Genomic DNA, 27,891 nt, shown 5'->3' with positions numbered 1-27,891 from the left:
GTTTCAGGAGCGCCACAATGAGTCGCTTTGAATTGTGGAGTAAGACTATTGCAGTACTTTGCTAAAAGTAAGAAGTTATAATTTACGTGAAAACAATGAATTACGATCGCAAATTACCCAAAAAATTTTAAACTATATTAATTCAAATAATCTTATATCAACATGTAAGTTTGGTGACCTCTGATCAAAACTAGCAAACTGCAATTAATTTTAGTGAAATTAAAAAAAAATGCGACGTAAATTTTTTATGAATGCAATGAATGCTTGTGTTTCTGGTGCGCGCGGCGCGCGCGCACCAGCAGCCTGGGGACTCTGGGGACAAGCGTAGGGAACTTACCCGGCGCCTCCTGGGAATATTGACGATATTGAGGCAAACGTAGGGATTTCTGCGACCCGACAGAGGAGTCAGCGTCGGACAACACTGGAAGCGGCGCTTCCCTTCCCTGACGCTGGAAAGGCCTAATACGGTGGTGTGCGATCCGTAGTACGTTCCGCCGTTGGCGATTTGTTGACGAGGCAGGCTCGCGACATCACGCTCGACATGGGAGTGGAAGTGCAGACCATTAAACCGGGAGATGGTGAGTGTGACACGCAGAGGTGTACACCCGACGTGACAGCCATTGTCCCTCGCGGCGGCACGCACAGCACGGGCCGGTGCGATGCCAAGAAGCTCCTCGAGCTGGGAATATCATGAGTGTGCCGGCTCTTGTTATATATATTTATTTATTTAAACCTATCCGCAGTTCGATCGGCTTTGGGGGTGGGCCAGCGAGACGCAGAACTCGCAAGCGGCTTGCGTGCGCGTGCGAGCAGTGCCACAGGCTGCGGCGCCTCGCCTACCACTTTTCCTCGTAGAGCGAGCGTTTTCGAGGAATGCCAAGTGGGGCGGGCGGGTGGGGCGAATCGCTGAAGCGGAAAATGCCGGCGATGGCCTCACCTGTGCAGCGCTTCGTTTCTGCAGCTTGGCATCAGACTGCAGTCGATGGAGCAAGCGCGCTTTTTTGTAAGTTGGTTGACTCGCGCGCGCGCGTGCGACGAGTGCGCGTGTTTAGGCGCATGCTTTCGCACTTGGTGACCGTACACGACGCCAGAAATTGTTACAGGTCGTTTTGCGCAACGTCATACTTCCAGGAAGCATCTTCTGCATGCACATTTTCTCCTAAACTGCTTCCACATTGAGCAGTCGAGCGACACACGACAACACTGCTCCATGATAATGTAGGAAGTGTTATATAACTGCTTTACCTCCTAACTAGCAAGTATTGGGCCAGGGCTATAGATGCTTTGCAATGATTGCACATCATCGATTTCGCAGCATCACGGAAAAGAAAGAGGGGAAGCTGCTTTTGTACGAATTTGAGTGAAGGGTTTATCTTCTAGAGGAAGAGTAGCGACGTCTGAGCAGATGTGGGACACACAAAAAAGTCCCGGTGAGAGGGGAGTTCCTCCTTCCCCTCTTTGGTGGTGGCCGGAGAGCTGACGGGATGATGTATGGGGCAAAGCATATACAAGCACAAAACAGTCATTCAAATTTCGATTATAGGTTGCAAGCACATACACAAAGGATAATTATTTATAGTTCCGGCCCTAAGGAACAGCCCCAAATTGCAGCATTAACCTGCTTTTGAATCCACTGATTCACCACCGGGCAAGCACTCTCCCCAAGGTTGGTGGTGAAGGCTATTTTTGTGTACACAGAATCTTACATTTTCGGGATGACTTAGATCCAGGAGTTCTGGGTTTTGCTATACTTCACTAATAGTCGTGTCCCACCAGAGCGACAAACGACAGCAACGCAGGGCAACGGACGACACCGACAGACACCCTGTTTGTGGGTGTCTGCTAGAGATCTGCACGGGTATGGGCCAGCCCGCGGGCCACGGGCCGGCCTCGGGCTTCATGGTTCCATTCATGAAGGGCCCAGGCAGGGTACGGGCCTTGCATTAAACTCTACAAGGCGGGCCAAAGCAAGCCAAGCCGGCCATTATTTAATTTTTTTTTTTTTCTTTTAGCAGAAATGTTTTTTGGAAGCGTGTTTGGGGGGGGGGGGGGGGGGGGGGTGGAGAGGGACCACAGTGGGGGAGACCCGAATGCTGAAAGCATGTGTATGTGCGTGCATATTTTTTTTACGGTTCGGTGTGTGTGCAGCAAATACTCTTCCAGAGTACTAGCGGCGGCGTTCCACTTCTTCGTCACCGGCGGTGCCGCCATTGTACCATCGTTTCTCACCACCAACACGCACACACACGCGCCTACACAATGCGCACCCTTGCCGGCGTAAACCATCTGTACGTACGAGTGCGCGCAGAAAAAGCACCCCGAGGGGTGCTTTTCCTAAACAATTTTTTTGCATTTTTTGCAGACCACCGCAAAAGACGAAGTATTTTTTTTTTTGTTCTACACATTGGGAGTGGGAAATTTAGAACTTTGTCTTTTGTTCAAACTCCATGCAACGTTTCCATTCTCTTTCAACTTTGTCACATGGTTTTGTTTACTGCTACTTGTCATTTTTGTTTTTCCGTACTTTCCGCGCGGGTTTGGCCGCAGAAAATAATGTCCGACTAATAACAGCAAAAAAAAAAAAAAAAGATGCTTACAGCATTGACTGTTGGTTCCGTAATCAACATATGTGTAGCAGTAACAAGTGAGCTGCCATGCTGCGCAATTAGTGGGCTATCCATACTGCGCCTAAATAGAGCTGGCCTCAGCGGGCCCGTGAAAATTAGCATCGGGCTGGGCCGGGTGTCGGAAATAGATAGCGGGCCGAGGGCGGGTCCGGACACACGAGACAGCGGGCCGGGCAGGGCCGGGCTTCTAAACCTCGGCCCCTGCCGACCTCTAGGGTCTGCCGTCCCAACTGGCGGACATGATGTAGAACACGGGGACAAGGAAACTTGTTCTCTAGTGGGACTAGAGTTGTCAACAAAACACTTAAAAGTACACAGACAAAGAGAGTCTGGCGACGCGGTTTTCATGTTTTGCTCTTTGGCTGCAAAACGTGCCAACAAACACATTAGGGAATTGTTGTAGACCGTTCCTGCAGTTCGCTAAGCACCCGGATAGCGCTCCGTAATTCGCCACAAGACCTTGAACTATGCTGAGAAGGCTGCCGGCACGCATGCGCAGCTGCGGAGTTTTCTTCGGGGATACCGTAGCGGAGGAGAAAAACAATCTACTACAACTCCCTATTGAAAGTGGAGACATTTACTTTATTTCTTGATTAAAGCTTTCGCTTGTCTTCATTTGCCGTTGGCGACTTTCCGCAAACAATCGTGACAATCGACAGCAAACTTCTTCCGAACTAAAATTACCGAATCATTCCTTTTTTGGGCCATTCGAGGCATTCTAGGTGAGCGCCATAGAATTTCACCCCGATTTTGAGAATGTTTATAACTTCATATTCAAATGATCGAGGGAGGCATTTTTTGGGGGACAATACAGCATCCCGATTATCACAGAACGTGATGACTAGTATCACGTCTGACGGAATGGCTTGCCGCGGAACGTCGTGTCCTACTTCGTGGTGAGCGGTCTTTCTTTGGTTAGTCCTTAAACATGAATGTATCCGTCCTGATGCAGGGGCATAGACCTCGGCGTCTTGAAGCACCACCTCGCGCACTAAGTTTTCGTGAGCAAAACCAGTCGCAGCAAATTCCCTTTCGCAACACGACCGCCAGCAAGGAAGCCGCACCTGCGACCACTACGAGCAATTGAGGGACCTGGAACTGCGGGAACAATCAGTGGCTGCCAAGGACTTCTCTGAAGGTCAAGTGGTGGAGCGGCCCTCGGGAGGAAGGGTAGAAGGGTGGGAAGAAAAACAACCGAAGGTGCAAGCGGGCGAGGAGGATAAGTTCATCTCCGAGAGATGTTCCTCGATGGGGCTGCTTGCTGTGCTTCAAGTCCAACGACAGACAAGAACTCGTCGATCGTTTGTCGTGGGTGTTGGTCATTACAGTGGGACAGCATCAGTGGCACGGAGCTTTGTGGTGTCGCCGGACAAAAATTGGTGTTTGTCGCTCTAGTCATGGGATCAGGCTATAATCAAGTCTGTGTGGAGAACTTTGGATGGTCCCACCCCTCTTATGTTTGTACTTTGTCTGGCTCGCTCAGAAGCTTGCACTGGACACTGGCTGAATTTTCACAAATTTTGTATCCAAAGAATGCTAATTACAAAGATTGATCAGAAGAAACCGATCTCCCACGAAACTTGCGGGGATGGCAGCTTGGGCAAGTTGGTAAAGCATTGTAACAAGGACAGTGCAAGACTTCTACATGCACAGGACACACACAGTGCTGTGTGTCGCTTGGATGTCTGTCCTGTATGTGTTGTTGTCTTGCGCTGTTGTTGTTGCGATTACCCAGACTTGCTGATGCGTGTGTTCCAGGAATTTGTTAAGGGGGGGGGGGGTTGGGTTGAAGCGCCATAAGCCTCCCCTCCACTCCCTCTTTATGCCCCTGATATCCCGAAAGCCCAGTGCACTCCCGACAGTGAAACTGTATGTGCGAAACGTTAAAAGAAACGCTATCTTGAAAAATTTTCAAAATATTAAAGGGAAGCTGAAGAAGTCCTTGGATTGAAAAATAAATAAAACAAAATTTTAATGTAGGCACATTAAAAATTGTGTCCCAAGTTTTCTTTCAATCTTAGTAGGAGTGCCGTAATCTCCAATTGAAATTTTGACGCAGTCCCGCCCGGCACGCCAAGTGCAGGAGATTGTGAAAATGGAGAGAAATACTAGCAAAAGTGACGTCATCGGCGAAGTCTGATGACCCTCGCTCGCCACAAAGCTGGTTTGAGGATGATGACGACGACGTTGCGGTGCTTTGGACAGATAACAAGTGGCAGATATGCTCTGTGTGCCCTGTGGCAATCGCTGCTCATATTTTTCAAAATAAATGCTGTTTCCATTTACTTCTGAACTACCGTATAATATTGCGTGAGTGCCCACCTTACTTTCACTGAAAACTGGGTTAATCTTGGCATGGCCGCTTGTCCGGTCTAATCGGGCGCATAATGTATAATTTCCAGAATCCCCAAGTTTGGGAAATGTTAAAAGTGGGTGCTCGAACAAAGTGGGCACTTCCACGGTATTTTATGTTAGTTAAGTGTGAAAACAGATTTCACGAGACAAAAATCTATGGAAAGCACGCTCCTAACTAGGATTTCTTGAGAAGTGCTTCAGCTTCCCTTAAAGGGGGGGGGTGCAATGATTTCCGGACTTCGGTCAGACATTTGTGGAAGTTGCCCTCTGACCCTTCTAAAGTAAAGAACAGAAAACAGATTTTGCCTGCGTGTCCTAGTTGTTGTGTAAAAAAAAGATAAATATTGCCATTTCTGGCACCCCTCAACTCACTCCCAGTCTTCAGGGCCACACACGGTCCCCCTCCTAGTGACGTAATTCGGGATGCCGTCTAGCTTCCCGTGTGCTCTCTCGGAGGACGCTTCTCCTTCTCTCTGCTGACATTAGCGGGCGTCATGCTGCAGCTTAGAGCCGACCGAGGTCACATCTTTTTGCCGTAGTTCCTTCACGGCTGCCACTTGCGGCTGCAGGAGGGGGAAAAAGCTTGACTTTTGCTTTGTAATTATGCAGCGGAATCTCAACATTTTTTAATGGAGGAGATGTTTTCTCTATCCTTCGGGACACGATAAACAACAAAAAAATGACGAGATGCAAGTTCTTTTAATCTTCAAATCGTTGTTTTGAAGCCGGAATCGAAGACTGTTGGGGTCGTCTATTTGTGGCAGACACTATTGTTGAAACCAGTGACAGGTAAGGGCAACATGGCAGTCGTGGCATTCGGCGCTACGTAGGAAGCATGCAGAATTCACCAGAGAAAAGTGTTCAAGCTTGCTCGTTGTAGTGCTTGACTGGGTTTGGAGGACTTGAGAGTGATGTTGCCTTCCTCTCCTGCAGGACAAACCTTCCCCAAGACGGGGCAGACCGTGGTGGTGCACTACACAGGTGGGTCACTCCGCCTGCCTTCTCCCTTGCCTGCCGCACCCTGCCTCTCGTCAAGGCTCCCTTGGGGCTTCTGACGGACACTTGGTCATTACCTGTTTCACTCGTGGAGGAGAGTAGCTACATGCATAATTTCCCACAGTAAGCTGGTTGGTCTCGCAGCGACATTTGGCGAGGTGGCCTTGCTTTTCCAGGACTGGAGGAGCTAGGGCAGTATTGCTAGAAATAGCGTCTTAGCTAAGACTGTGAAAGAGATCCCGGCAAGCTTGAGACGCGTAAGCGCTCGAGACTCGACTTGATGTGCCACTCCGCCCGGGCGCTAGCTTTGACAATGAACGCTTTCTTTCAGTCGGCCTTGGCTAAGACTGTTTCTGGAAAGCCAGCCCAGGATAGCTATGTTCGACTTCTGACAAACTAGAAACAGAAGTGACGTAGGGGTAGGAGGGACGTAACCAAACTACAGCACGCACCATACAACCGCCCTCTTTTAGTCGCCTTGATGACATTGCAAGATTGGCGTCCGTCACTCTTTTGAGAGTCTTCAAGAGCGAACCTTCGGAGTGGAAGGAGCTATGCTGTCCCCCTGACATACCTATGCGAAACCTGGTCCCTGCACGAGTGTCCGTTTCTCCGGCAACCAGAAGTGTTGTTTCTCTGTTTAGCGGAGCAACGGCTGCCAATCTTGTGCGAGCACAACAGTCGCGTCACCTCTATTTTAAAATAAACATCTGACAAAAGAAGTTCCTCGTTACGTGATAATTGTCGTAGGTAAACATCGGGCTAAACTTGTTGCGAAGGACACTCCGCAGTTGTGAGTCTCCGTATCGGCTGTTTCGGAACATGACAGACGCCTGTGAGAACGCGGCCAAAAACACGTCTGCGGAGTCGTGGACGTAACATATTGTTGTTGCGACTCCATCGTACCTGTCAAAGCTTCTTCACTGATCTTAATCAAGAACTCGCCGACTATTGGGGCCGCACTTCCAGCTGCCAGAAGAATGTGGCGAAGCGCCTAAAGGTAAGGCGATTGCTCTCCTCAAATCTTGCGACCGGAGGTTAACTACGTCTCCACTTACAGGAAAAAGGGAACTACAAAGAAAAAGTATATGCCTGCGACCGCACGGCACTTGGTGAAACGGTCTGCTGCCTTTCAGGTAAGGCAGCAAGCGCAAGCATCACTAATGTACAATCTGTAAAATCAATAGCGTGGGCAGGTGAGCTCGCTTAAAATCTCATTCGCGCAAGCTTTTCTTCAAAAGTGAGCAAAAGTTGCGACCATTATCCTCTTGCTCTTCAAGGTGCGTGAGCGCCAGAGAGAGATACGAAGACAACTTAGATAAAAGTGGGCGCACGCCAGTGCGTTTCGCAGCTGCTTTCTTACAGCGTTTAAGTTGCGGTCACAGAGAGAATCCATTGCACAAAAGGCAGTGTGCAGACACTGAGACCTTCCTTGTAGGAAGTCACATTGGGACAACCCTCTGCAGGCATGTTCGATGCATACATGTGAATGGCTTCTGCCGTGCTTGAGGCGTGTCGGCACACAATTCTGTCTGCAGCAGACATCGTCTTTTGTATGATGTACGAGCTCTGTCGCTGTGGCTTCACAGTTCTATAATTGAGCATGCAACCTCCACGGTTCATCGAGTATGCCTTTGCCAGGATACGAGCCATTCGTCGAAAGACAATTCGTAATAGGGCAACTCAAAGCAGGGCAATTCGTCACATAGGGCAGTTCATCTTAGGGGGATTCGTCATTTGGACTTGTTGGAAAACAGGAGATAATGTTTGAAGATCTTGTTGCCCGTATGCTAGCTTTTTTAGCATTCGGTCACTTTTGTTATTCAGCTTCTGTTTAAAAAGTTGTTAATTGTATCCTTTTAAAGGGCTACTCCACCGATTTTTTCATTGTCTCCGATTTGCTTGAAATTTTGCTAAACTAACACACAAACATCGCAAAAATAGTATCCCAAATATTAGGTCAAAATATTGTTTTTTCGCGAAGTTATTGAATTTACAGTTTTGGTCCTCACCGTGTTTTTCAAGCTCGAAGTCTCTACTGGCAACAATGAAAAAGTGACGTCAGTGGAAGGCAGGGGTTCACTCTTTGGGCTGTAGATTTTGTTTTAAACTGATTCGAGGCAGTTTCATGGTGTCAAATGAATGCTTGGGAAGCTCGCTGCAGTACCCGCGCTCCAGCACGGAACAAATGATTGGCATATTCTATTTTTTGGCTGCTTGCTCGACTGGCAAGCCTGCCTGTCACTGACGTCACGGTCCTGAAAAGCGCGCGTATATTTGAATGTTGGTTTTTGCATCATTTTCATTTGCCCATTTTGCAATAACTATTATGAATTTCGCGATTCTAAATAGCATACCGGAGAGAGTAAAGGCCGGGGAGTCAGAAAATATAGTTAGTTGAGGTAGCTCAAAAAACCGGTGGAGTACCCCTTTAAGTCCCACACCCTTCAGTTTTTTCAGCACCGTTGACTTGGGTATTTGGTATTTTGAAATGAGACTTCCAATGACTTGTTCATGAATCGGCAGACTGCCATACAAGGTTTGGTTTCACGCATCTATCTTTGAAGTTGCCATGGAAGTCATCCAGACGGAAAGAGGCGGAGAGATGCTACTTTGTGGTGGATTTTCATACACCGCCATCCACACAAAGCCGCAGCAACGCGGAGAGAATGTATCATCCACAGCGACACAAAGAGAACGTAGCACATCCACGTGCGCGACACAGACTGTGCATGCATGACACAGATGTGGCATATGTGCTACACAAAAAGAATGTAATACCCCTGTCAGACGGGCACCTCAAATGACATTTACCCCAAATGACATTCAGTGTAAATGTCATTTAGGCAGTGTCACACGGCAACTCAAATGACATTTGACTTAAATGACATTCGAGCTCAACTGAGTTCTCCCAAACTCATTTACGGCTCGTAAATGTGTAGTCTCGCCAACAGCGGTCAGCACAAGTTCCGCGAATTGAAATAAAACATTATATATAATATAAATACAATTGAAAACAATGCTTGTAGCAATTATTTTTAGAAAAAAAAAATGCTTATAACGTGTATATCTCGCACACCTTTTGCGATATATTTGTTATATACTTGCGGTCTCAGTTGCGCGTCAGGAACGCGATCCTACGTTCCGGCAGTTCCGGATCCATATTGTCGTCAGCAGGCTCCATCGCTACAGGGTCACGGTCTTCGCTTGAATCAATCGCAGACGTAAACGTTAACGGGGTATACGAATCCGGCAAAGAACGAAAGAGTGCGAGGAACAACGCGAGCAAGATGCACGGAGTTCCGAAAGCAGACAAGCCAAGCGGCGGAACGGCTACGGCTACGGATTACTTGGGATTGCTGACGTCGTGTCGTTGCCACAAAACACCTTGTCTCCGTCAAAACGTGTACTTAGTTTTCATCCTCGCGTTTGAATTCTATGTTCTAAGAATTCATTACATTTTATTTACTTAGGAAACAATAAAATAAACACTAGTTTGCCGGGTTAACAACAGACCGCTATCGTGATTGACATCACCTAAATGACATTTGAGTTGCCCGTCTGACACGACACGACTTAAATGTCATTTGAAAATCCTAAAGGCCTTTAGCGTAAATGACATTCAAGGTGCCCGTCTGACAGGGGTATAACTCGTCTACGTGCGCGACACCGACACAGACTGTGCATGTGGGACAGATGCAGGCTTAGATGCACGACTGAAATGTTTCACGTAACATCCCACAAGTGCCTAGCAATTTGCCATCCATTTTTTTCATTAGTGACTGAGGTGCCAAGATTGTGGTGGACAAGAATAAGTACCGTTAAAGGGCTACTCCACCGATTTTTTCATTGTCTCCGATTTGCTTGAAATTTTGCTAAACTAACCAACAAACACCGCGAAAATAGTATCCCAAATATTAGGTCCAAATATTGTTTTTTCGCGAAGTTATTGAAATTACAGTTTTGGTCCTCGCCGTGTTTTTCAATCTCGAAGTCTCTACTGGCAACAATGAAAAAGTGACGTCAGTGGAAGGCAGGGGTTCACTCTTTGGGCTGTGGATTTTGTTTTAAACTGATTCGAAGCAGTTTCATAGTGTCAAATGAATGCTTGGGAAGCTCGCTGCAGTACCCGTGCTCCCGCACGGAACAAATGATTGGCATATTCTATTTTTTGGCTGCTTGCTCGACTGGCAAGCCTGCCTGCCACTGACGTCACGGCCCTGAAAAGCGCGCGTATATTTGAATGTTGGCTTTTGCATCATTTTCATTTGCCGATTTCGCAATAACTAATATTAATTTCGCGATTCTAAGTAGCATACCGAAGAGAGTAAAGGCCGGGGAGTCAGAAAATATAGTTAGTTGAGGTAGCTCAAAAAATCGGTGGAGCACCCCTTTAAATGCCAGGCAAGCGCCCACTCATAATTGACATTGCGGAAAAATGGGGGATGGGCGCTTGTCCGGTCATCAATTTTACGTACAAATGTACTGTGCATATTTTCTCAGATCTTGCAAATTTAGGAATGGGCACTTAGTGTGGGATGGGCAGATGCACGGTATTCTACAATAGGCAGTATCTTTTAGAAATTTGTAAAAGTCTAATTTCTTGTGCCGAGACAAAAAAATTAAATCAAGGAAGGGGTTCGCTAGTAATTCTACTACTTTTCTTTTTAGCATTTCTGATGTTCATTGAACATACCGTAAAATACCGGGCAAGCGCCCACTCAAATTTTGGAGATAATCGCAAAAAAATGGGGGATAAGCGCTTGTCCGGTCATCAATTTGACATATAAATGTAATGTGCATATTTTCTCAGATCTTAGAAATTTGGTAATGGGCGCATGCACGGTATTCTACGGTATGTTCAATGAACATCAGAAATGCTAAAAAAAACAAAAAAACTGGACAAACTGTTACTGGTCTGACGAATGGCCCTGCTACCAGCTGACGTGCGACGGATTGTTGTTTGAAAAACGGTCCTACAGCCGTGTTTGCCACTTCGCAAAGCATGCGCCTTATGCACAAACTATGGGCATTGTGCCTTCCAGAAACTGTTCACGAAAGCATTGTGAGTTTTGGTTTTTCCCAAAAAACGATTCCCAGTGGTCCGGTTTTGTTTGCAAAGGAATAGCATAAGGAAAGGGTCAATGCACAGGCCATTTTAAGTACAGTGCTTGCAGGCTGTTTAGGTTTAGAAGCACTAAATGAAAACATTGAAGAAAAAAGGTTGTCACCTTTTTTTCAATGGTAATGAAAGTGATGCAAAGGTTGAGGCGAGCTGTACAAGAATAACAATAATAATCCCTGGAAAAGGGGAACAAGGGTACGAAGGACAAGCACAAATCTCCAAACACCGCTGGGTGTCTGGTGCACGTCTGAAAAAATCCGCCTGGTCCTGGTATCAAATTCCTGGTTAGCTCAGTCTGTAGAGCGCTTCACTGGAAATGGAGAGGTCCCTGGTTCGATACCAGGACCAGGCAGGGTTTTTCAGTCGTGCACCAGTCACCTAGCTGTGTTTGGAGATTTGTGTTTGTATTTTGTCGTCCTTGTTCCTTCTCTCCAGAGATTATTATTGTTAGTCTTTCTTCCATTCATTTTTATTTTAGCGCATCCTCTTCCGCAACATTCCAGCTGCTTCAGATACCTAGCCGGAGGTACTTTGCACAACTCCCTCGGCGGATGATGACATCCCATCCTTTCAATTTAAAACCGAAAAGTGTTGGAAGCCTGAATCAAAGGTGCCTGTGCTCCCTCCCATGGGCACTAGTGCCAGAGCAGCCAGTATGAGAAGTGAACATCACGTATGAGAAGTGAGCATCACGTCTAATTTGAAAACTATAAATAGTCGAGCAATGTGAAACAATGTATGTATATAATGTTTATAGTTCACCAAAGACAAAACAAATAGCAACACCTCCTGCAGTGTCCGCAGTTTCGCGTTTAGGCAGGCACTTTCAAATATGTAATCACCACTGTGCATGTATGGCGACGGCCGCCAAAGGGTTAATGACATCGCTACAATCTCCAAAAACATTTGAGTCACCTCATATAAAAACAAATTACAGTACATTAGGTTTGCTAGTATGAGCTGTGTGAAGCTCCGTTCAGTCTTGGTATACCATGTTGACTACTCCATCAAGGATGTACACATGATCACATCCATTACTTGAAGCATAATCAAACAAGTTTAATTTGTTTATACTGTGTAAGTCAATAATTCTAATGTCTTACAGTTATTTCAACCTGCCTGATTGCCTGGACGTCACAAGAAGACCTAAAAGGTTCCAGTGATCAGCCAGATATTCAAGCTCCAGTTGGTGGTCATAATCTGTGGGCCATCCGGAGCTTCAAACCCCATTGGGCCAGCAATCTCTTCAGGCTATTCACCTCAAAGTGCACTGATTTGATGAACTTGTGTGCTCCACTATGTGATAGGAGTGAAGCCAAGGAACCTTCACCTGATCCTTGGAGCGGCGGGCTACTTGAGAGCAAAGCAAAAAAAATTAACAACCACTTTGTAATAAAACAATATCCAGCATTGGTATACTATCATTTATTTTAGGCGTAACAGACGGCAGCTCTACTGGCTGGTGCTGTCGCCACTGCTACACCACAGCCATCTGTCAAAGTGCATGCGCTTTTGGTAAACTCATCAGGCGGCAAGTGCCAGTCCGACAAGCTTGGATGACTGCACGCATCTGGGAACTGACATTTCAGAATGGCGGGGGCTGCAGACTTTGGGGAATGTGACACGCCAACAGCAAGATCCTTTGCATGACACCGGTCCGAGGCTTGGGACGGATTCCAACAAGGGGCATCACTGTCATAACCTCCAAAATTAATTGGAAGACTCATCAGACAATGCTGTGTAGCTAGTTTATGCTGAAACCCTGAGCAGGGACCATCATGTTCACGGATAGTTTTCATGCTACATTCACTGTCTGACAATACTGTCCCATCTAGAACTTCTACCAGACATATATTCTCGATGTTGCTGGCATGCTGCAAGGATTGAGAACATGAGTGAAATAATGTAGAGCACTGTGGAGGCCCTAAAATTGGGGTATATCTAGCAAGCGTGCATTGCGATTGTAAGAGTTGGCGAGATTTCACTGCAACGAACTGAGCTTAAAATGATGTACTCCACAGCTGCCAATTTTCAGGATTTAACCGAAAGTTAGAAGGTACGGTTAAAGCACCACCCGTAGCACGTCATAAAACCATTCGGATGCATCCCAGATGTGGGGGTGGACTCATTCTTTATGCATATCTGTGAACAAGCCATGTTCGCTCTCGCATACATACATGTCAAGCAGACATAGGTATTATTACTGTTATTATTAGGAGTACAGCAAAACAAGGGGGATCGGTAGCCGAGTTGGCTAGCGCACACCAGCTCGGAGCACGTGAAGCGAAAGCTCGCACTGCAGTACCCAGGATCCTGGGTTCAATCCTCACCCTGCTCGTTTCGATTTGGATGAGCATCGTACCAGCGTGCGGTCGTGTATCGCAACTGCGTGGTCCACATTAAAGTTCCCAGGCTATCGGTTGCACTGCATTGGCCACATTGCTCATCTACATTGAGTGACTCGTTAAACTTTGGAATGGATAACCAACTACACACTGTATAAATATCCACACAACCTTAATTATTATTACAGCAAAACAACGGAAGTTGGACAACGTGATTTCAATATGTTTTCTGCCACGGCTAAATCAGTTAGAAACAAAGCACTAAAGACTGAGAAGAATTACATGTACCGTGGTCGTAACGCTGCATTGTCGGTAACTGATTTGCAGAAGTTAGCATGAGTGTGAACTCGAATACACGGCGATGTCGATGTGTCAACACGCCATAGGACGTGCATTACCGAGACGAACGCAACACTGGGTGTTTCGCCGGTTTCGCTAGAATTCACAATCGTTGCAGTAACAACACGACACCAACACTGCTTTGTTCGCATAATGGTAAAGGGTAAAACGAGCACGGTCCCGCAGGACACAAACGTTGCGGTCGCAGCCTTGCTGGCCTCGCCACTGCGCTCTCGACGACGCAGTAGCACAATCCATTTTGAAGCATTGCTTGCCAGTGGTAGATACTCATAAAATATTCCTCATTCATGTCACACACACTAATAAACACAACCGAGCCTCATTCCCGGTACAAAAAGGCACCCATTACTAAAATGAGACGAAGTCAATCGGTTTCATGCCGAAAGAGACATAGATGGACTCATTCCCGTTTTAGACGAAACAGCAAGGAAACGATATGTCAATGTTTTGTCACTTCCGGTGGGGGTGGCGCGTTTGGTTTACCCATCTCCACCCACATTTTCATAGGGAAATTTCGTCATTTGGGCCTCTAACCAATCAGACGCAATATCGTCACTTCCGTTTCTTTTTAGGAGAAACGAAAGATTTGCCAAACATAAGCCCCCAGGTCTCTGAGCAAAATATCAGCTGCCATTGTAAGGATTGAAAAAAATTTGGGTGGTATATTGAGATGCCTAGGAAGCCGAAAGGCAACATCATTAAAAGTACAAGTATGTAGGAATTCTATGCAGCGCCCCTTTTGGCCTTTACAAAAAACAAGAGGATGAGTTCGGGCTGCCGTGGACTAAGACAGGTTTTTCCGAGATTGAGATGACCGTGGGATGAATGAAACAACCCTGCAGGCCAGATCCTGCCTGGGGCCCTAGTTCGCCTCTTTTTTGGGCATGCTGGATATCATTTGATTACTTTTAGCCATCTAGCCCATTGGTCTACATTATTTTCTTCGACTGAAGTTCTCGTAATCTTTGTTTATTGAAGGAATATTTAGAAATATGTCATTGCACATAAACATTAGTTTTTCTCTAAACGCAGCATCTGTGACTACACTCTTTAGTGCTTGGGTAATTAGCAGAATTGTGTATTGCGAGCCCTTCTCCGAAGCGCTCCAAGCGTCGTTTTGAAACGCGAACCCCCGACGCTGTTCCCTCCTGCCGCAGGCACGCTGGCCAACGGGCAGCAGTTCGACTCGTCTCGAGATCGGGGCAAGCCCTTCAAGTTCCGCATCGGCAAGGGGGAGGTGATCAGGGGCTGGGACGAGGGAGTCGCACAGGCAAGTGGCTCGAGCCGTCTCGGCTTTTAAGTTCCATCCCTCCTACAGGCGATCGTGACAGTGTTTCGTTCAATATGGCTGCCTCCATGCTCGGCCAGCTTGTTTCTTCTACCAGGTGTCTGGGAAAACAGTTTACAGTGTTTTTCCACCACAGAAATAATCTATGCATTGCCAAGTGCCCACTCTCCATTGAAATGTAGTACTAGCAGACGCATTCCCAGTAACCTAGGCCATTAAACTCCACATATTCGCGGACACTGTCGGCCGCCATTTTCTCAAAAATTTTTAATTGAGAATTTTTAAAAATTGTTTAGTACTTTTTAATTGGATAAAGGCAAGTTCCGACACTTTGGTACCTGGTCCAGACCACTAGTGCTACATCTTGACGGAGGCTGGGCGTTCGGCAATGCGTGGTTTAATTTTGTGACGAAGAAAACAATGAAAACTTTTTTCCCAGGGCACCCCATAGTCGTTTGGAATTCTCTGCGTCAAGTTCATTAAGAACCACCGAATGTGTCTGACAGTAGTTGACTCGTGTTTATGGAATAGACGCCGTTGATGATCTAACTGCCAGTTAACAAGGTCCAGGACACCAAAAATAATCGCAGTCAAGTGCGAGTTTGATCAGATGAAATCACCTCGGGAAAACGGGGACAAGGAAGACAAGAGGGTGCAGAGCGCTTGATTTGTTGCGTCATCTTCCAATTTTAGGCACGTTGTCTTTGCCGTTGGCTTTGCTGACTCATTTGGAGTGTTTCTATACCAGTACTTAGGGGAAATGTTTTGGGTGGTGAAGTGAAAACTATGGGCGTGGAGCACCTAAGGAGAGAGCATTCAGACCTTCGTAGTGGCTACACAACTATAAATTAATTTACTAGATGGTGACACGTTTCCTACACCAACTAGTTTTATAAAAAAAAAAAAAAAAAAAAAAAGAGGCTGCATTTGAGGTGTAATTAAGTTGAAGACCAGTGCACAACCTCGGTTTTTGGAAAAGGGGAAGGATGAAGAAACGGAAAGTGCCAACAGTATGTCAGCCTTTTAGAGGAACTGATTAAACTAGTCAAATAATTTACTGCCATCAAAGAATGTGCCATTGACTTTTTTTTTTCAAACTGGTTCTGTGTGTGTGTCTTCATATTTTACTTAGCTGCAAGAACTGTGCAGTCAACCGTCTGTGATCTCCACCATCTGAGGTGAACAGAACCCAGCATCTATATTCAGAAGTTTTACGTATGAGATTTGAATAGCATAACAATTTCTAATTCCTTCGTAATGTTCTGGACGATCAGTATCCACCCTCATTTATTTTGAACATTATTATATAGAAACAATCTTGGCATGTTGCGTGGCCTTCTGTTTTTTGTACACTTGTTACTGTTTTATAGTGTGCTTATATGTTTTTGTCTTATACCAAACTCTAAACCATATTGAATATCAAAAGTTCAGCTACTTTATGTTACTTTTTTTACATTGTGAACAATATATATGTTTGAAATCACAGAGATGCCCAAGGTTGGTAAGGACACGTGTTGTCTACCCAAAGGAACACTGATTTCACAAGATTGCGGTTCAGATAGAGGACATACAGCCAAAATATGACATTTCTAGATTAGATTTTCTAACAGTCTACTATTGTATCTAAAAAAAATGCAAAAACTAAAAAATAAGAAAAGTTTTTTGAAGAAATGAGTTTTAAAAATGCAACTTTTGTTATTTTATACACTGTTCACAAGACAATAGCGATACGGCTAATTGGCAGATCTGAATGATATTATTATATCTATAATCAGCTTGTCTTGGGCTCCGGAGATCTAAAAAAGATAATTTATCATAACTTTAACCAAAATAGGCACCTCTCAAAGTTGACAAAAAAAAAAAAAAATCGACCTGAAAAGCCAGTCACATTTTGTAAAAAAAATTTTTAAGAAAAACTTGAAAATTTGTATTTTATCCAGAGTGTCCTCATAGTACATACTAAATGTTAGAAAAAAAGTTTGGAGGAGGCAGAGAAAAAAAAATAATGGCAGTGGAGGGTGCCAAACATACAACCTGCGACGGCAAAGGAAAACGCTAATTTCTGCCGCAGCGTCTTCTACACTCCATAACTCGAGAACAAAAATACAAGAAATTTATGGTTTGTGCCCTCTTTCCTTTTAAAAATGCCCCCAAAACATATATTTTTCTTTGCAAAAAATAGGAATTGTGCTATTTCAACCGGCCCGATTTGCAATGAAATCACCCATTATATCTGGAACTTTTCAGATGTTTTTGATGTGTGGAAGGTGCAATTCGTACAAGTGGGGATTGTTAGGCAGCTCTCTTGACCTAGGGAAGGTCTGAGAAAGTTTTAGAGAACTCGGTTGGAACAGAGGCAGGGCTTCGGAAAACCACGAAAATGCAGCGGTGCATGGCAGCAACCCCGAGACAAGGGTGGCCAACGACTGGACAACCGTGGCAAAACTTCTAGAGTTTGGAAATGGTATTGCTGTTATCCATAGTAACCCTCAGACATAGGAAAAAGAAAAAAATGTACAGTACAACAAAGTCTAACACAGCTTCTTTAAGCTAACAGAGCTTAACACAAAAGCTGTGTTAGAGACTTTGTTGTACTGTCTGTGTTTTTTATTTTTCCTACGTCTCAGGGTTACTATGGATATCATTCACCAGCTCGCCTGTGTTTTTTACCTTTCTTCACTAGGTATTGCTGTTGTCCCGTTTTTGCTGAGGTTCGTCACAGGCTTGCTGCCACACGTCATCAGTAGCCTTGTGCCTTTATAACACGCCTATCGCAGAAAATGTGAAAACTTCCCGGCACTCTTCTTTTTGGCACGCATTGTGTGGAGGACCTAAACTTTTTTTTTAACAAGTGCCACAGCCGTCAGATTGCAACGAATGCAGTCACGACATTGAGGTTTAGCGCAGCATTGCGCTTCAAAAGGGTCTCAAAACTCTGCTTCTCCCAGCTGGTCCAGGGTCCGTACTGAAACAACCTTTGTAACTTGTTCCCTGCAGATGAGCGTTGGGCAGAGAGCAAAGGTGATCTGCTCTCCAGACTACGCCTACGGAGCAGTGGGGCATCCGGGGATATATCCTTTTGAGCATTCACCACGACGTCCGTTGCATGGCCTTAGATTGCGTCCTTGTTGCCAAGTGGTGTGCGTCTGACGGTCCCTCGGTGGACGGGCTGAGGAGGAGTGGTGCATTAGCTGGTGCTGAGTAGCAGCAGGTTTGCTAGCATCAACCGGCAAATGTGTTGCGTTGTTTCGGGTTGTTTCGGGCTTGTCGAGCGCATCTGTCTCAACATCGATCTTAGTGACACGACGAAACATAATGTACAAACCGGATGGATAGACAAAGAAGCGAGAAGGTTCGTGGAAGAAGTGGGCGACACACTTAATTGGGGAGTCGGAATCTAGGCGGGAACGTGAGTGTATGACCGAATCTGGCGGTGCAGGCGAAACAAAGCAACTGACTGTGAATATGCGGGGCCCCGACGACCCGATTGCTAGAAATATCTTGGCAGTATGAATTGACAAACAGCTGCAGCTGTAGGATCACTGAAAGCACCTACGTGAATTGACAGATGCGAGCTTTATAACTGGCTTTAGTACTTCCAAGAGAATAAGGGTTGGCCCTTTTTTGGCCCGATACACGGGGAAAAGTGGTAAGTGAAACCGAAGCAACACTCGATGGATGCGACGCATGCACGTGAATTGATTCATTGCTTTGACACTCGGGTGTTATGTGGACCCAGTCTATATATCCTGTTTTTTTATTTAAATGAGGAAGAAATTGTGATGAGGTGCATTCTTACTGACTGAATGGCATTTTGATTTTCATGGTGGCCACTATACTTTGTTTCACCATTACTTTGCAAACGGCAAAAGCCACGTCCTTAGTGAGCCAATCGGAACTTTGGTGCAAGACATGGGACTACGTGCCATCGGCGTACACTCCTTCATTTTGAGGAAGTGACAGCTCTTTCGCAAGGAGAGCTGTTGCATGCTTCTCTCTTTTATTGATTGGCAGCGGCTGAAACATTCTTTTTGCCATGTTATGCTGGAACAGAGTATAGTGGTGCACGGTCGGTTCGTTAACCTACAGTATAAATGCGATTGGAAAACTGTCGCAACCCCTTCTCGATTCTGCTCGTGGCGAGTGCGTGACCTTGACGGAGAGCCACCATCCCCCCGAATGCGACGCTGACCTTCGACGTGGAGCTAATCACGCTGGAGTAGGCGGCCATCCCGACAAGCCCCGCCTCCCCGAGGTCGGTGTGCGTGCGTGTGCCCCGCCGGACGGAACTGTGCCCCAGAGACCACCACACCTTTCAGCTCGCCGGAAGGCGACTCGAGTGCAGCCGCTCCGGCCTCGAAGGAACGACGTCCGGACTAGTCCGGCCTCCGAGTGCGGCTCGAAGGCCGGGCAGGATGCAGCAGCGGGGACGCGATTGGGAGGGCGTCTGCTGCTGAGGTGCGCAGACGGTCCGGCTGCGGCTTTTGGCGTTCCGTTCGCGGGCTTGTTCGTCGTTGCACCTCTTGGATCTGAAGGTTGTGTTTCGTGATGACCTGGCACTTCGGGGCACCGTTCGGATGCCAACGCGGTTGTGGTGGTGGCGTTTCCTGGTGTTTTGGAGCATTTCCTAGTGCCGGCGGTTCAGAACCCGTCAATCTGGCCGTCGGTGGCAGACACGAATTGGAATTTTATGTATATGTTAGTCATGTGAATAACTTTGACTGCGTTTTTGCGCATTGGAAACTGAAATTTTTAATCGTGTGACTGGACTTTTTGGGGAAAGTTTGATTCAGTCATTTTCGAAAGGGTAGAGAGAAAAGAAAAAAAGGAAGTCCATACTCTCTACTTGCTTTCTCTTCGGAAACTGAAACTTGGAGACGTCATCACCAGCACCACCATCAGCACCACCACCACCACTACCACTTTCTGAAAAAGCATCCAGTCAGTGGAGTGCTCAAACTTTTCCCCAGCACCAGGGACTTCTACCATTTGCTCTAGAAAGTACAATTATTTTTATTGTTCCTTTTTGCAAAAAGGCAAGCATTTTAATGTCTCGAACTTGCAAGGGAAGAGGCACCCCTAAAATATATCGCCGATAGTTATGAGTAATTTTCTAGCATGCATCCATTCTGCACCTTTTTCTGCAGCAAGATTTGGCCCACACCTTTTATGCGAGCAACCTGCCGCCGTTCAGAGGAAAAATCTCGGGTCGGTTTATCTCTGTTTATCGTGGGATTCAGCTTAGACCAGTGCCCACCTCTCAACATTGGCAGTAACCATCACATTTTGGGCAGTATGTTTTCCTTGTTGGTCTATGGTGTGCTGCTGCGAGCTAAGGGGATGCAGAACATTGGGCTCCAATCAAAGTATCGTGGGCGCCGTACGAACATCCAGACAAAGCATCCGAATTGCTGTACTAATTTTAACATTACCGAACGCCGTCTGAAGTTTAGACTGACTCAAGGCCGTAACAGTACGACCAACCAACCCAAACAGGTTCTTCTGCATTTCCCTCTTGTGCACAAGCCAGAATTCTATGAAATGGGAGAAGGGGCTCACCAACAAATAAGCGTGTTTCTGGACAGCTGTCGACAGACAGGCCAAGGATTGCGGTTGCACACGCCGCGTTCGAAGGAACTCTAGCCACTTTGACTGGGCCGGCCGTAGCCACCGCCAAGCATGCACGGTGTCCGGACGGCCCGTGTCGTCTGCATCCGAGCGAAGCCCAACCGGCGGTGAAGCGACTGCCGCCCGCTGCAAAGGCAGTGGCGGGAGGAAGGGTCTGGTGGTCCTTTGGGCACCGGCCACACTTGGTGGGGTCCCCCCCAAAACCACTATGCAGCAGATCTGGTGTGCCACCCCATTTCCCCCTTTTTTTTTCCACCCCTGCCTATGTGATTGTGTGTGTGTAACCTGTGGGCCAGAAATAGAGCTGTTTCCATGATATTCCGCGTGCTTGTTGTTCCCTTTCCTTGGTGCGGTAAGAAAGTCTGTTTGACGGATCGAAGGTAGTTACGTCGATGCCCTGCTGTTGTACACTCGTTTACCACAACCATTCTCGGCGATAAAACTGTTTGGTTTCTAAGGCTGGTTCAAACATTTGAGCTATTGCAGATGTAGAAAAATACTTATTTTGTTTTGTCAGTTGACTTCAGAGAGGTTTGGATCCTGTGGGTGACTTCATTTTTGCAGGCTGTGAATTTGACCGAGTTAATGAATATTTTTCTGATGACGAATTTTGCAAAAAGAGGGCAGTAGAGCTGAGCATGCTCGTTATCGCACCAAGAAAAAAGTAACTTTTGCGCACTTTTATGCACTGCACGAAGTAGTTCTTACAAGTTTTGGTTGTCGAAGGAAAAGCAGTGCTTTTAGCATTTGAAACATGTATGTCCTGGTAAAATAACATGAAACTAATCATAGGTGCACTTACCTATATCTTAATTAAACACAGAAATGTGAAAATTAGTAACGTTCTGCGAGGAGCCAGACTTATTTTACTACAGTTCTTGAGGTGAATGCAGGTACAGGTAGTTTCGCGGGTCTTTCGACGCGTGCCTGGTGTCGTCAACACCCTTGTCCCACAAGTCTGTGTCGATGGTTTGGACAATGGTAAGCTGGCAAACAGCTCGAAGCTTGCCTGAGTCTTTAGAGTTTTAGATGCTGAGCTGCATTGCATGCAGTGTTGCCGAATCGTGGGAAATTGTCCATATTGTGGGGAAAAGCCTGACAGCTAGGGAAAAAGGGAACGCAGAATTTATACACATCCTAAAACATGGGAAATATTTTTTAGTCAAACACTAAACTGAAATTTCATAGTTTTCTCATCTACATTGAACAAAAGGAGGTGTCGTTTAGTCACAGATATTCTGATGTTTTTAAGAGCTAATCCAATCCACCAAGGCTATGTGCGTGCTGCCGGTTCAAGAGCTTCCTCGCCACTAGCTACACACGTAAGTCTTCGGTTAGTGCAGTAGATCATGGATTGCATAGTAGGTGCCGTTCCTTCCACATCACGAAAGCGAGCAGGCGACTTTAGTTGGTGGTCTGCTTGCCTTCATTTAGTTCCCCTGGTTCATTCAGCTACATATGTGGAGTATGGAAAAGGAAGAAGGGGGGCTAGTTTGCCGAACATCAACTTCTACATTTTGTAATTTATGTGATGAAAATTTTGCATAACAAGAACATATCTGAGCTGTTGCTGTACTTAAAGACATCTGTCATCCTGCATATCTTACATATGACTTTTGTCACTAAATTGTTTTTGTAGGGGAAAAAAAATATTTCGCCACTCGACGCGGGAAAAAATGAAGTGGCAGTGCAGCAACAGTGATTGCATGTCATGCTGAAGGAAAGCTGCAGTGTGACATCCAGAAGTTAATGTGCTAAAGATGTCAGATGGTGGTTAAAAGACACATTCAGCACATGTTAGCAGCATGAGACTGTGTGAATTTGGCATTTACTCCCTGGCATGAAGCAGCGTATACATGGCAACTGATGCTTTGGTTGCGTGGTGCCACTACCTCAAGATTTTGCCTAGATTTCACTAAAACTCAACCTTTTAGTGAAAAAAAACCCCCAGTCTCAGGGTAAACAACGAAATGGTTAACCTTTTAGTGTTTTGTCTGGTTTATAATCTGTGTTTTTGTCGGTCTTACCGGCAGTCTTAGGGTTTACGTCGAGCTCTACAGCTTTTCAAGGGACAGCATTAGTAACCGCCTCCTGGGGCAACATTGACATGAACGCATTAAAGGCTGGAGACGTGCCAAGATGTTGGTGGCATATGTTGCTGCACAAAGAAAGTCTTGCCTGATTGCCCACTGCTCCGAGTGGACTCCAAGAATTCCCTATGGGAAAGCAGTAGGCTCGGAGCAGGAACGGGTAGCTGGTGGCATTGTATATCCCAGTAACCTGCATCTATTGGAGGCATCGAAAATGTCTTCGGTCGAGACATGGCAGCAGTATGTATTCATATAATCAACAAAAACATCCCAAGAGCTAATAGACATGGATGGTGCATAACACTTTGCAGTAGTGATATCGGCGGAAACCTGTTGCTAGGGTGTCAAAAGATTAACTGTGCCTACACCGCAATATGCCTTTGTCAGGTTGTGGGCATGTTTGCTTGAATATGAAATTGCTAACATATCCATAGGGCCACCAAAGTGCCATATAAATCTATGCATGCTGCCTCTGGGCATTTTAAAGAAAAACTTCTGGATGGTAAAACAGAACAACACATTTACTGGAAACACTATGTTATGGACCTGTTTGACATTTCCAGGTGGTATTTTGAGAGATTATTAAACGGCTGGCTATTCAGTAGTTGGCAAGGTATACCATGAAGATTACTTATGCCGTGTTATTTTGGAGAACGGCCGTTCCATTTTCTGCTAGTAAATAAAGAGCAACATACTACCATTCGAGGCACTGCAAGCCCTGGATCGAAACGGCCTGTGTAAGTATACTCCGTGGTCAGGTTCGTGTGATTGGATAGTAAGTATACATGCTTAGAAAGACTGAGCTATTGGAACGAAACACGGGTCTTTATTCGAGGTCTCTGGTGCTTGCTTAGACAGCATTTTCGAAGGTATAAAAGAACGGCGCCTATTCCTTAGATGACAAGGCAGTGGGCACCTCCCCGGAAACCGACGACTCCGCGTGACACGAGTACCACGTACTCAACGTACTCTTTGGGCGGCGCGCGAGGCGACCTAGGACCCGTGCAAGCTCTGCAGCGTCCGCTTGGCTTGCTCCATTTCGTGGCAGAGCGAGTAGAATTGCGGCAGACTCATTTCGACGTGAACGTCCCTCGGCGCGTCTCCGGCGCTGCGATCTTCGATGCACAGCTTCAGCTGCACGAAGCTGCTCTTGAGCTCGTGCTCCGAACTCGCCACGGTGAGTCCGAATTTCCACTGGGCGTCCAGCAGCTGGTTCGGGCGCGCTCCGCGGGACGAGTACGCGGCCGCCCAACGCTCGGCGAGTGTCGCTGCTTTGGCGGCGTCCAGGGACAGGGAGCCCAAGTCGCGCCGTACCTGGGCAGAGCCGAGGTTCTGACGAAGCGCTTCGGCCGCCAGCAGGACCAGGGACTTGGAGCAGGGACGCAGCAGGGCGGCGTTGGCGCCGTGGCGCGCCGCGAAAGCGTCCACGGCTTCGGCGAGCGCGGCCCAGTCCTTGCTGACGAGGAAGCGGAGGGCCAGGTCTGTTAACTCGGCGAACTGGTCGTCGCTGAGCTTGTTCAGCACTCGCATGTCGGCGAGAACGGGCTCCAGCGGACGGCCGCCAAGGATCCTCGCGCTGCGCGCTTCCATCTTGTTTGTTAACGCCCCTGTCCGCGCAGTGTTTCCGGACGAGGCATACCGTTTTCGTCCGTTTGCGCTGGTTTGCATGCGGTCCGGAGTATGGGATATTCTGATAGATTCTAGGTGAATGAATGCTAACGGCTGTGCGGTAGCTTGCGCCACCTAGCCTAGAAATCAAAAACCAAAAGTATCATTCCTCTTTCTGCCCTCTACATTCACCAGGCAGAGTAAAATACCACTATCACGCAAAAAAAAAAAAAAAAAAAAAAAAAAAAAAAAAAAAATATATATATATATATATATATATATTATTTTTTATATACATATATTTTTAATTTTCTTTTGGTCAAACCTTGGCGTTACCCCAGCACCAGGTCCCAGGCCCACTGGGAGATAGATTTGAGACTTTGGGCCGGAGTCACGCTGGAGGGAAACCCAATTTTCCTCCGTACCGCCTGTCCCTATCTGTGTTTGTTTGTTGTACGTCATTTGATTCTCCCTCGATAAATTCCCACCGGTCTTCGAATCTCTTCTTATTAAAATGGGCTTTTCATCTATTCCCGTCTGCAAACCCCAGCGTGGCGGCTAAATCCGTCGGACCCTCCTGGAGGGTGGGAGCAAGCCCCGAGAACCTAAACACCACAAGTTCTATTGTTGTCTGTCTCGTCGTCTTCTTGGCAAACGCTACACCGCCGCCTCAAGTAACAACGAGCTCCCCCGTGAATTATAATACCAATGTTCCTTCCTCATTTCCTGTTTTCTTTTCCCCTGCATTGCTTCCTCCCACATTTCTCTCTCGGCTTCTTTGACTTGCTTTTCCACAGGGGCAGAGTGTCAAACCGAAATTTTTATTGGTTCAGTTCGGGTTCACGGCTTTCGGTTCAGTTCCGGGTCAGTTCCAGGGAGAAAAGATAACGGCTCGAACCGGTTTGAACTGCTAAATTGGGAATGTATCTTCTGCGTTGTTTTGGCAATAGGCACTATTTCCGCCGTGAAACGAGTAACTATATAGATTTTTATCATTTATACAATCCACTTTTATTTTCAAGTGGCAAAAATAAAAAAAAAAAAAAAAAAAAAAATCTCTATTTAATTTTGACGAAACAGAAAAAGAAAAGCTAGATTAACGTGCAAAGCCTCGTGTTTTTACGACTCAACGTCTATTTGTTTACCTCAGTCGGATATATTTTATCTGAATCGAAAGGTTATCCTGAAGTCTGATAGGTCGCCTAAAATACTTTTATTGGTACAACTTTACGTCGCAGTATTAAAAGTTGAATCCTAGTTATGCTCTTAAACTTCGGAATTACTTACAGTGCATGACATCCTGGAATGGGCACCTCCTCGCCATACACATCTTGAAATCTAGTTTACGAAATACGTTTCACAATATATATCATGACGACGCAACTGAGCTAAAAGCAATAATACTTTCAAAATGTCACGAAAGGTTTAGGAGAACCCCTTCCTCTATTCTTTCTAGAAACAGCACTCACAACGCTTGTTTTCCTGACCAACGTTCTTTACACTCAGCACCGTGATACAGGCGAATTATCATGCAAAAAAGAGTGATCAAAATTTTTCTCTCTAATTTATACTCACTTTCTTACTCAGATCGAATCTTGCCAATACTGCATCTCATGAGTTGCATGCAGCAGAGACAAAAGCACAGGTGCGAGGGCCTGGCTTTCATATTTGCTTTCCTTTCACGAGCACTCGCGAAAAGAAAGCACATCTGAAAACCACGTGCCGGCGCCAAGGCCTTTGCCTTTGCTGCACACAACTCCTGAGATAGAGCGTATGCTCCGTTTCACCTTATGTTGTACCGCAGAGAAGGCTAGAAGCGCGAACTCATAGCGTTAGGAGCTGATCTTAACGCACGAGAGCTTGTACCGCCGAGATGTGCCCTAGAGCAAGGAGCTCACGCTTGTAGCCTTTCCTGCGGTACACCATAAAGTGAAACAGAGTAAATATAGCGCGTACCAAAGTGAACATTTTCGGCAAAGCTTGGCTGTTGAGATTTGTTCTTCACGATGCAGGTCAATTCAATTTGCGAATAAGCATCAACCTTGCTAATTTGTGATTTTTCGTTAAATAAAAATATGTAGTATCTCATGCTCGACTCGGTACTTTCTGACGGTCTGGGTGCGCAAGCGTCATAGGTCCGCCAGCGCCCCTGTTTACTTTGTTTTTTGTCTGGCCCACGGACACATACAATTGCTGTTCATCGCATAAAAGAGGCTATAACAAACTTCTATATGTTTGAGAAGTTAAATAAGTGTCACGAACACATAGTTATTTAAATCATCTTCAAAGACAAAATTTTGTTTAAGGCTCTCCCCAAATCACTTATAGAGCTATCGAGGATAAAAACGCAGAAAAAGGATTTGCGTAGAATATTTGAGATAATTTTGGGATACATTTACTTATGATGTCTTTAAGATGGTCGGCCTTCACTTATGTTGTCAAATCTTCGGTCAGTAATTAAATATATTTTTGTTATCAATAAATTTGACTGTATGAAGTTCACATAACCGCTTGGGACAGACATGGGAAAACGATAGTCGAAAATACGCCAGCTGTTGAGTTTGCCGAAACGTGCTTTTTTGTTCGCTGTTCGGCAGTGCGAAACACGGGGTCGCAGTCAATACCAAAAAGGACTGTGTGTTCACATAATATATCCGAAGGAAAATACAAGAAATGTGCCGAAAGAGATATAATGAATGGTGTTCTGCTAAATAATCCCATACGCAACGCCTTACTACAAAAATAAATACATAGCAGACTTGTACGTAGTTTAACAATTCTACTCAAGCTACTGTAGTTTAACTACTTTTCTGAGTAGTTTAGTAACTTTAAATTACATTTTTATTTCGATAATCAGTAGTTTACTTTAATTACTTTTTCCGAGTAACTTGTACTCAAATTACCAATTACTTTCCAATTTTAGCGGCAGGTTTGCTTATCAACAAACATTTCTGCACAAAAAGATACGAGATCTTGGAAAATTAGCTGATATTTGCAAAGAGGGGGAAGCATGCGGCGTAGGCAGGGGGGGGGGGGGGGGGGGGGGGTGATGGTTTTGAGGGTCCGAAACTCGCTAAAATTTTCACGGCGCGAACGTACGCTTCTCTATTTGTTGACGCGGACGTACGTTTTTGTATTTGACAACTAGCTTTTCAACCAGTCGTGTACTAAACCACATACCCTGTAGGTGGAAAGCTTGGATAATAGAATCGAGTGATTCACTACGTCAATGGCCCTGCTTAAGTAAAAGTAGACAACATTTGACTGACCTCTCTTACATGCCGCACAGGATGCGGTAGACAAAAATAACAACATTTGTAGTTGTTGATCTGCCGCTCATAAAGCCAGGCTGATTGGGAATTGTTAAGTTTCTAAATTCGAAAGACAGCAATTGATGGAGCACCATTTCAAAGAGCTCAGGAAATGAAGAAAGAAGAGAAATCGGTCTATAGTTACAAACATCACCTTT

The 27,891-nt window shown here is 45.9% G+C and overlaps 3 protein-coding genes across 3 annotated transcripts; 2 read left to right on the top strand and 1 right to left on the bottom strand.

Annotated features, from left to right (window-relative positions):
- Positions 1–284: 284 nt before the first annotated feature.
- LOC8033908 (peptidyl-prolyl cis-trans isomerase FKBP1A) lies at positions 285–21,042 on the top strand. Its single transcript, XM_040499068.2, has 5 exons — positions 285–578; positions 5,916–5,963; positions 14,966–15,078; positions 18,094–18,167; positions 19,265–21,042. The coding sequence occupies exons 1-5, from the start codon at positions 542–544 to the stop codon at positions 19,317–19,319; spliced, it is 327 nt and encodes a 108-aa protein (XP_040355002.1). The 5' UTR covers positions 285–541; the 3' UTR covers positions 19,320–21,042.
- On the top strand, positions 20,215–21,042 carry LOC121832850. The gene has a single exon (XM_042286859.1). It carries the CDS (start codon positions 20,215–20,217, stop codon positions 20,737–20,739), a length of 525 nt encoding a protein of 174 aa, XP_042142793.1. The 3' UTR covers positions 20,740–21,042.
- Positions 21,043–23,618: 2,576 nt separating this feature from the next.
- On the bottom strand, positions 23,619–24,490 carry LOC8033905 (COMM domain-containing protein 7). The gene has a single exon (XM_002406689.5). The coding sequence runs from the start codon at positions 24,480–24,482 to the stop codon at positions 23,808–23,810; it is 675 nt and encodes a 224-aa protein (XP_002406733.4). The 5' UTR covers positions 24,483–24,490; the 3' UTR covers positions 23,619–23,807.
- Positions 24,491–27,891: the final 3,401 nt, after the last annotated feature.

The sequence above is a fragment of the Ixodes scapularis genome, unplaced genomic scaffold (genome assembly GCF_016920785.2).
Source record: "Ixodes scapularis isolate PalLabHiFi unplaced genomic scaffold, ASM1692078v2 PGA_scaffold8__174_contigs__length_109621045, whole genome shotgun sequence".
In the NCBI taxonomy this organism is placed as follows: Eukaryota; Metazoa; Arthropoda; class Arachnida; order Ixodida; family Ixodidae; genus Ixodes; species Ixodes scapularis.
This window is presented reverse-complemented; position numbering and strand designations above follow the sequence as displayed.

Coding starts and splice junctions, on each gene's coding strand:
- LOC8033908 (XM_040499068.2), top strand. CDS start 542: ATGGGAGTGGAAGTGCAGACCATTAAACCGGGAGATG. Junction 5,964..14,965: donor CGTGGTGGTGCACTACACAG/GTGGGTCACTCC, acceptor CTCCTGCCGCAG/GCACGCTGGCCAACGGGCAG. Junction 18,168..19,264: donor GCAGTGGGGCATCCGGGGAT/ATATCCTTTTGA, acceptor ACGGAGAGCCAC/CATCCCCCCGAATGCGACGC.
- LOC121832850 (XM_042286859.1), top strand. CDS start 20,215: ATGCATCCATTCTGCACCTTTTTCTGCAGCAAGATTTGGCCCACACCT.
- LOC8033905 (XM_002406689.5), bottom strand. CDS start 24,482: ATGCAAACCAGCGCAAACGGACGAAAACGGTATGCCTCGTCCGGAAAC.